Source organism: Parasteatoda tepidariorum, chromosome 7, assembly GCF_982258835.1.
Source record: "Parasteatoda tepidariorum strain Cologne lab strain chromosome 7, Ptep-v5.0, whole genome shotgun sequence".
Taxonomy (NCBI): domain Eukaryota; kingdom Metazoa; phylum Arthropoda; class Arachnida; order Araneae; family Theridiidae; genus Parasteatoda; species Parasteatoda tepidariorum.
Window position 1 is genome coordinate 107,248,018 of NC_141761.1, and position 8,246 is coordinate 107,256,263.

At 31.8% G+C, this 8,246-nt stretch overlaps 2 protein-coding genes across 3 annotated transcripts in view; one reads left to right on the forward strand and one right to left on the reverse strand.

Annotated features, from left to right (window-relative positions):
• LOC107455177 (uncharacterized) overlaps window positions 1-3,146 on the reverse strand; it is a 96,572-nt gene extending 93,426 nt beyond the window's left edge. For both annotated transcript variants that reach the window (XM_087168455.1, XM_087168454.1), the window contains exon 1: window positions 2,902-3,146. In XM_087168455.1, the coding sequence (XP_087024581.1) occupies window positions 2,902-2,905 (4 nt within the window). In that variant the 5' untranslated portion in view covers window positions 2,906-3,146. The remainder of the gene's footprint in view (window positions 1-2,901) is intronic.
• Window positions 3,147-4,815: 1,669 nt separating this feature from the next.
• Window positions 4,816-6,728, forward strand: LOC147807376 (uncharacterized). The gene is made up of 2 exons (XM_087168913.1): window positions 4,816-5,189; window positions 6,413-6,728. Exons 1-2 carry the CDS (start codon window positions 4,816-4,818, stop codon window positions 6,726-6,728), a joined length of 690 nt encoding a protein of 229 aa, XP_087025039.1.
• The last annotated feature ends 1,518 nt before the right edge of the window (window positions 6,729-8,246 follow it).

Consider the following 8,246-nt stretch of genomic DNA (forward strand, 5'->3'; position numbering starts at 1 on the left):
CTTTAATTGTTTAAAAAAAATCTAGGGGGGTGCAAGTGCACCTCCTTGCACCCCCCTGCAGGCGCCCTTGTCCTGATATAAAACTCGCCAACGATCTCACCCGAATACTTAAAGTGAGGAAACATTCGAATTAATTTTTTTTTATTTCTACACTAGATGTCATCACTAGATGAAAACAAAAATGAAAAAAATATTTCAAAAATACACAAGATCATTTTTAGATCATCATATACGGTTTTCGAAATAAATTTTGTTTGAAATAAAAGGTTGTTCATCAAAGGTTTGGTAATTAATTCAATTAAATAATACTAATTTAATAAATATTTAACTTATCATTAAAATTCAGATAAATAATCATTTAGTCGCTTAAATTATGTTAATTTTATTCACTTATTGTCAAGAGTTTGAAAGACGAATAAAAAAATGTTTTTAAAGTCAAACTTATAAAATCATTATTAGTTTTTCTCAATAAAATTAACTTATTAAAGTTTAAAGAGATGGCGCCACGTTATTTAAACATGTGCTGAGAAAACTCAAAGAAAACATTTTTTTTTTTTAATTTTAGAGTTTAAAAAGTAGTTCGATTTAGATTTTAAAAATAAATTTAATGTGTAATAAATGAAAGTTTCAGAAATTACTTTTTGACCTAAATTCTCAATTCGCTTTGAAGATCAAATATTTTTCTAAATATTTTTTTTCAATTTATTAAAATTTAGCACTTTTAAATCATGTCCTACTACTTAGACTAATTAATATTTATGCTAGTTGTTTTTAACAAATATTTTAAAGATGAGTTTTTGTGCGAAATCAATACCCGCAAATTATACATCAGATTTATCAAATTAATTGAATACGGGTTGAATATATTTATTTATATATAATTAAAAAAATATGGAGAAGACACAGAAAGAAGAAAACAATAAAAAGAGAAATATATATATATATATATATATATATTTAAACTTAATTTTGTTAAATGTTATTAAAAAAAACTAGCTGGCTACTTTGCATCTATTTAAAGAAAGAAAGTCAAAAATATAAAACAGATTTACGTTTTTAACAAAATAATTTTATATGATTTTTATTTATATACACTTCTTAAAATCGTATTAAACCATTTTCAAAAATTTCCGAAATTTTTATTTCTTATTTTGAAGAATGCAAAAACATCCAAAGTTGAAACTTACAATCGCATCTCAATTTACAGGGTGTTCCGTAATGTAAAGAAAATGGGTTATCTAAATTAGATTCTTTACTAAAATGGGATTTTTTATCTAAAAAATCGGAACAAAATAGTAAGCGCATTGGAGTTCAAAAATTAATATTTAAGCAGGGGCAAAAACATTATTAAAATTTTACAAAATACAGTAGAATACAGTAGAAGAACATAATTATAGTCAATAAACTCGACTTGGTTCTCTCACGGACAAATTTCCTGTGCTATATTTGTTTTGTTTTTTTCTCGCCTAAATATTCAGTTGTTTTCATTTTTGATATTGATCCTAAATACATAGTCTTTTCAGAATACCCATGTTCTTTTCTAATAAATTCATTTCAAAATCAAGCGTTTTTAATTATCTAACGCTCTGCAACTAAGGAAAATTAAAAAAAAGTCATAATTTGGAGCCTTACACTTGAAGCAATGCGATGATTTTAAACTATATGTATAATCTTGCCTTCAAGAATTATCTGGGCTTAAGAACAGACAAATAACTTGAATATTTTAAAAGTTATTAAACTTTCTTAAAAATCCCCAATTTAGAGACATTTTTTTCCCTAGATAAAAATTATCAAAATCACTGTCGTGTTCTCAGTTTTTGCAAATTTTTATGAGACCATGTAATGCAGCAATGGAGTATTATCTTCACTCTAAAAAATGAAGATAATATAGAACAGTATACTCTTAATATCTCTTATGTCAAAAAAATATTTTCCCCCTTAACATTATAAAGCCTATGTCGAATAGTTTCTCCTCAAAACCTTGTTATGTCAAAGTTTTTTCGAAATAGAAAATGAATTTTTTCGGAAAAATTACGAAGTTTAATGTACACCAATTCTTTTCGATTTAATGCATAATTAATTTTGTCTTACTTTTTAAAATAGAATTATTTTTTTTTTGTATTTAAACTTATAATCAACTATCGTAACATACATATTTAATGGTAGTTATTCTTATGTTTCATGACTCTACTTTTTAGAGTAACATTTTAAAATATATTTCTTCACTTTTTAGAACTTATTTAGTTCTGAACTTGTTATCTCGAAACTTTTTCAGCATCTCTAGAACTTTGAGATATCGAGAGTATATTGTAACTTGATTTGATGTCAAGGCAAAATACTCCAGTATACGAAGCAGACCATAAATACTCCAGTATACGAAGCAATAAATACTCCAGTTTACGAAGCAGTAAATACTCCAGTATACGAAGCAGACCATAAATACTCCAGTATTCCGAAGCAGACCATAAATACTCCAGTATTCCGAAGCAGATCATAAATACTCCAGTATACAAAGCAGACCATATTTAAATTTAAATCCACATCAAAATTAAGGTTCTAGAAATTATTACAATTTCTAGTTCTATTTTGTTAAAACCTTTGTTTATAAGTCTCAGTGTGTCGACAATCAAAATACAGATAGAATTCGGATTCTGTATGCTTTTAAAAACTTGGTAATGTAAAATTTTTTTACATATATATACTTAACCTAATTCAAAAATTAAAGACATAATTTTTGTAAAAATAAAATTGAAAATAGTAATAAAGTATCACTTTGTTTACCTTAAGAAGCAACAAAAGCATATAATAAATAACTACAATACAGAACGATTAACGGCAATATAGACTTTGATCACTTAACACGCATCAATTAAATATATATTTTGAGATTTCAAAACTTACCCATGCAACTTTAGCCGGTATAACTTGAATTTTTTTCGGTAACAAATCCTTAAAAAGCAAGATATCAGATAAAGTCATCACTAAATCACACTCTTCAAGCAAATCACGAAATACACATAAAGTTTTAAGATAATCACAAGGAAAATGTGTAATGAAACTTTCAGCTGTTACGTTTAATTCACACTTTTATAACCGATTAAACTTGTGGATCTTTTTATGAACGGCTGTAAGTTGTAACTTTTTGATGTGCACTGCTTATATGATTTGTTTTGAAACACTTATCATAATGATATAATATCTGAATACATTTCTCTAATTCTATGACGTTTTCAGTTTCAAATCTAACAAAATATTACATTATTTTTTTCATGTGCTTGAAAAACTACTAATTAATATATTGTTTTTCTTTTAATTTTTAGTCTTTCAGTTTATTTATGCAAAATTACAAACGAAAAAAAAAAAACTAAAATTCCGAATAGAGACGTATTTTGCTTGTACCATCTAAGAAACAATGCTGATTTTCATAGGCGCAAAGCTTTAGCTTCAGTTGACATTTGAGATTTCTAACTAGTTGGAAAGTGGCCGAAATTTCGATTAATGATATTTGGTGAGGAAAAGAAAATGACAACAGGGCCGGCCCCAGGGTAGGGCGATCCGGGCGGCCGCCCGGAGCGCAATGATCCAGGGGCGCCAAAATGATAGTTGACAAGATTGAGAGGCGGCAGGCGGAATTTATCATTTCTATTTCTAAGTACATAATTCAAATAATATAATATATTTAAACATTAAGGCAAAATCTAGTTGAATTCAATTCAGCATGACAAAACCACTCAACCACCGCCTTTCAAGAATTGACAAGTTTTTCGGCCCGTGGCAGCACGATTGTACAGGAAACAAAAATTTTGAAACCAAGCGAAACAAGATCCAACAGCCCTTTTTAACTGCATATAAAAAGGAAGTAGACTTAAAACAATGCATTATTTGCCACTAGACTACGGCTGGTGAGAAATAAAATAGATTGTTTAAATTGTTAGAGCAAAAAAGCTTTAAAAAAGTGCTTGTGCAAATTGTCCAGTGCGTTTCGCTTCTGTGAATGTAAGTGTTTTAATTTTTGTTTTCATTTTTAAAAACGAATAAAATCCATCAGACATAAGCCAAAAAAAGGGTGGGGGTAGATTTCAAAAATTAGAGTTTAGATCAAAACATGGCTTGTGTGGTATCAAATGAAAGGTAATTGAGTCTGGAGTTGAATAAAATGCATTTTATTTTTTAAGCCAGTGGCGCACAAGGGGGGGATTTCAAAAATTTTAGAAAAGGCTACCGTCCAAAGTATTTCATCTGACCCAGGATTATGACCCGAAATCATGCGTGCAGTAGATAGAGTTTTTTTGGTTAAACGTGGTCCAGCTGCACCTTTGTATAATTTTGATTTTCCTTTTGATGATCAGCATAGAACATTCTCACCAAAACATTACAAGAAAAGGCTTAGAAATGGAGAAGAGGTTTTAAGAGAATGGATGGTATATTCCGTATTTCAAAACGCTTTTTGCTGTTTTCCATGTCGACTTTTTGCTGCACCATCTAGCTTGAGCGCTCTTGGTAATCGGGGATTTAAAGACTGGAAGCATTAAGGGGACTCTTTAGCACATCATGAAAATACTAAAACTCGTGTAGATTGTTTGAAATCATGGCTTTAGTTGAAGCAAAGATTGAAAATAGGTGAAACAATAGATGCAGGTTCTCAGAGACTCATTGATTCTGAGATAAATCACTGGTCTGAAGTTCTTTTACGCATTATATCAGTCGTTAGGCGAGAGCTCTCTAGCTTTTCGAGGAACAAGTGATAAACTGTATGAACACAATAATGGAAACTTTTTAAAGTTAATTCAGTTATTGGCTGAGTTTGATCCAAAAATGGAAGAACATGTTCACAGAGTCCTCAATAAAGAAGAAATCAAAGCTACATGTCTAGGGAAAACTATACAAAATGAAATAATTGAATTATTGCATGACAACATAAAGCACCACATCAATGAGCAAGTTCAAAAGGCCAAGTATTATTCTGTGATTCTTGACTGTACTCCCGATGCAAGTAAAGTAGAACAGATGACATTTGTGGTAAGATTTGTCTCCATACAGGAATCAGAGTCTGAAGTTCAAGTTAATATCAACGAACATTTTTTGGATTTTCTACCCCTTGAGAGATCAACAGCTAAGGAATTGTTGGAGCTTTTACTAGAAGAGCTGGAGAAAAATAGGCTTAAAGTAGAAAACATGCGCGGTCAAGGGTATGACAATGGTTCCAATATGAGAGGAGAAAAATCGGGAGTACAAACAAGAATCAGAAATATAAACCCCAGAGCATTTTATGTTCCATGCAGCAGCCATTCGCTAAATTTGGTTGTAAACGATATGGCAAAATTCTCGTTTGAGGCAGCCAACTTCTTCAATATTGTTCAGAAGTTATATACATTTTTTTCTTCCTCTTCTTTTCGTTGGGCAATATTACGGAAATGTATTGATACTTACACCCAGAGCCGGATTATACCTTTCGTAGGCCCTAGGCACAGAGACGGATTATACCTTTCGTGGGCCCTAGGCATAGCCGTTTTTGGGCCCTCCCCTCCTTCCCCCATTCCTCCCCTCTTTTCAAAATATATGCTAAAATTTTATTGCATATTTTTTTTTTACATTTTTATTAATATGGATTTTAATTTACAAATTTGTTTATCGAACTTTATCTGCAATACCGACATACTGCCGATATTGCAGTTGATATCGATAATACCATTATGATTAGTTCGATCGATAACAATGTTAAAGATAAACTTGTGAATACTATTCCTAACGTTCACATTGCATTAAGTATATATTTGTCGATTCTTGGATCAAATGCAGAAGGAGAAAGATCTTTCTCCAGATTAAAATTGATAAAATATTATTTGCGTTCAACAATAATCGTTTGGCATCGCTCGCACTTATGTCTATTGAATACGACATTTTGCGTAGTTTTGGAATTCGACAGCTAATACAAGATTTCGTTGAATCCAAAAATCGCGAAAAAGTAATATATTAGATCATAAGATTCTGCAAAATAATTTATTACCGAAAAATATTATATTTTTATATGTATCTTCATAATTTTGTGCAAAATACACTTGTTGTTTTTAAAGCTAAATTATTTTTGTCAACAATTTTTTTTCTCCCAAAGGCCCCTGAATTTCGTAGACCCTAGGCACGTGCCTAGTGTGCCTATAGGTTAATCCGACCCTGCTTACACCCTAAAACAATTGAGTGATACGCGATGGGAAAGTCGAGTCAACTCATTAAAAGCTCTGCTGTTTCAAATTGGTCCAATTCACGATGCTTTGTACAGCATATATGAAGATTCAGAAATTGATAATATGATCAGAGACGAGGCTAGCGGATTATTAAATAATTTGAAGCATTTCAAATTTATATGCTCTGTTGTGATCTGGTACAAAATTTTGAGTCATATTAATCCCATCAGCAAACTTTTGCAAACCGTAAATTTTGATATGTCGCAAGCTATTGATATGCTTAGCAACTGCAAACTCTTCTTTGAAAACTTGAGATCAGATGAAACTTTTGAAAGCATCATTTTAGAAGCAACCGAGCTTGCTTCAGAGATTGACGTGGAAGCTAATTTCGAAACCACCACACCACGTCATCGTGTCAGAAGCAAAACAAGAACGTTTTTGTATGAGGGCCCGGATGAACCCGTTCAAGACCTCAAACAAAAATGTAAAATAGGTTTTTTTTCACACTATAGATCAAGCAATAAATGCCTTGGAAACCAGATATAATTTGCTAAATACTCACAGTAATATTTTCAGCTTTTTGTATAATATTTTTGGTCTAAAAGACATGCCCAGAAAATCGTCTCAATGGATTGGCAATGATAGCTATAGAACACCAAATTAGACTTGAAATCACTGGTTCGTGAGTTTGCCGGAAGAAAAGTTAGAAAAAGGGCATTTTAATTACTTTGGTTAGTTAGAATTTATTTATAATATGGAATATTAGTTTAGTTACCATTAATACACTTTAATTTTTGTTATTTTGCCTTAAGCGCTAAATTGATTATCTTGTTATCTGATGATTGAGTTTTTAATAAAACGTTTTTTTAAAAATATTTTTTTTCAATGTTTTCTTGACTTTCTGATATGGTCGCATAAGATTTACTTAAAAAAACGGGAGGGGGGGAGGGCGCAAAATTAAGGTTTTGCCCGGGGCGCCAAAATGTCTAGGGCCGGCCCTGATGACAATCAGGAAATGTAGCAATGACGCCATAGTAAAGGCCTCTGGCAAGAAGCTTAAAATTTAGGCACTCTACCTAGTCGCAAAGTGGTCGAAATTTGGAGAGACGATAAATTACTCTCAGCGATAAGTACTGCTTGAATCTGCTCCCCGAACTTATAATAATGATAAATTTAATTCCGCACCCGACTCGTACCAACCACAGCTCTGACGTAAAAATATCCCCAGTAGTAGACGGATCCTGGGTAATAGACCCCTTGCCACCAGGATAACCGTGGGAGGTTTTCGTGGAAGGCTGGCTAGTTCTATCAAAAAGTCCTCCACGAAGGCATAGTTTCACCCAATGCTTGATCCAGGAGTTCCCTTGTCTTCTGGATTGGGTTCAAAAGTACAAGGCTGCGGAGTTGAACATTAGTAGTCGTGAACCCAAAATTGGGTTGGCGACGGCTACGAAATAAAGTAAAATTAACCTACATGGCTTTTGCTAGCGTTATTATTATTATTTTTCTCTTTTTTTTTCTTTTATTAACTCACATTCTTAAAAACTTTAAAAGCAGGCAGTAAAAGATATATATATATATATATATATATATATATATATATATATATATATATATATATATATATATATATATATATATATATATATATATATATATATATATATATATATACACTGGTTATCATAAATTAAGGAAAAATCACAAAAATAGCGATAACTCTTTCAAAAGTAAGCCAAACCGTGCAAAATTTGCATATGTTGTCCACTAAGAGTAGCTGAGTAAAATTGCAATATGCAAATTAGTGGCGCTGCACTCGGCTTACGTCATCTGCCTGGAGCATAAAAGTCCAAGTTTGAGAGAAAGCACACAAATTTTACTGTGATTGCGACATTGAAAATCTGAGATAGCCAATTCGTAATAATGACCTCTAGGCATCATTTGCCTGAAGAACTACGATGGAGAGCCATCGGGAGACTAGAGGCAGGGCAGAGTCAATCAGAAGTGGCCAGATGGCTAAATGTGAGTCCATCTGTGGTTCATAGACTTTGGAGGCAATTTCAA

What these genes read in the sequence shown, in the direction of transcription:
- LOC147807376 (XM_087168913.1), top strand. Translation starts at nt 4,816, where the DNA reads ATGGAAGAACATGTTCACAGAGTCCTCAATAAAGAAGAAATCAAAGCT. An exon ending in GAAAACATGCGCGGTCAAGG is followed by an intron (nt 5,190 to 6,412) that starts GTATGACAATGG and finishes TAATCCCATCAG; the next exon opens with CAAACTTTTGCAAACCGTAA.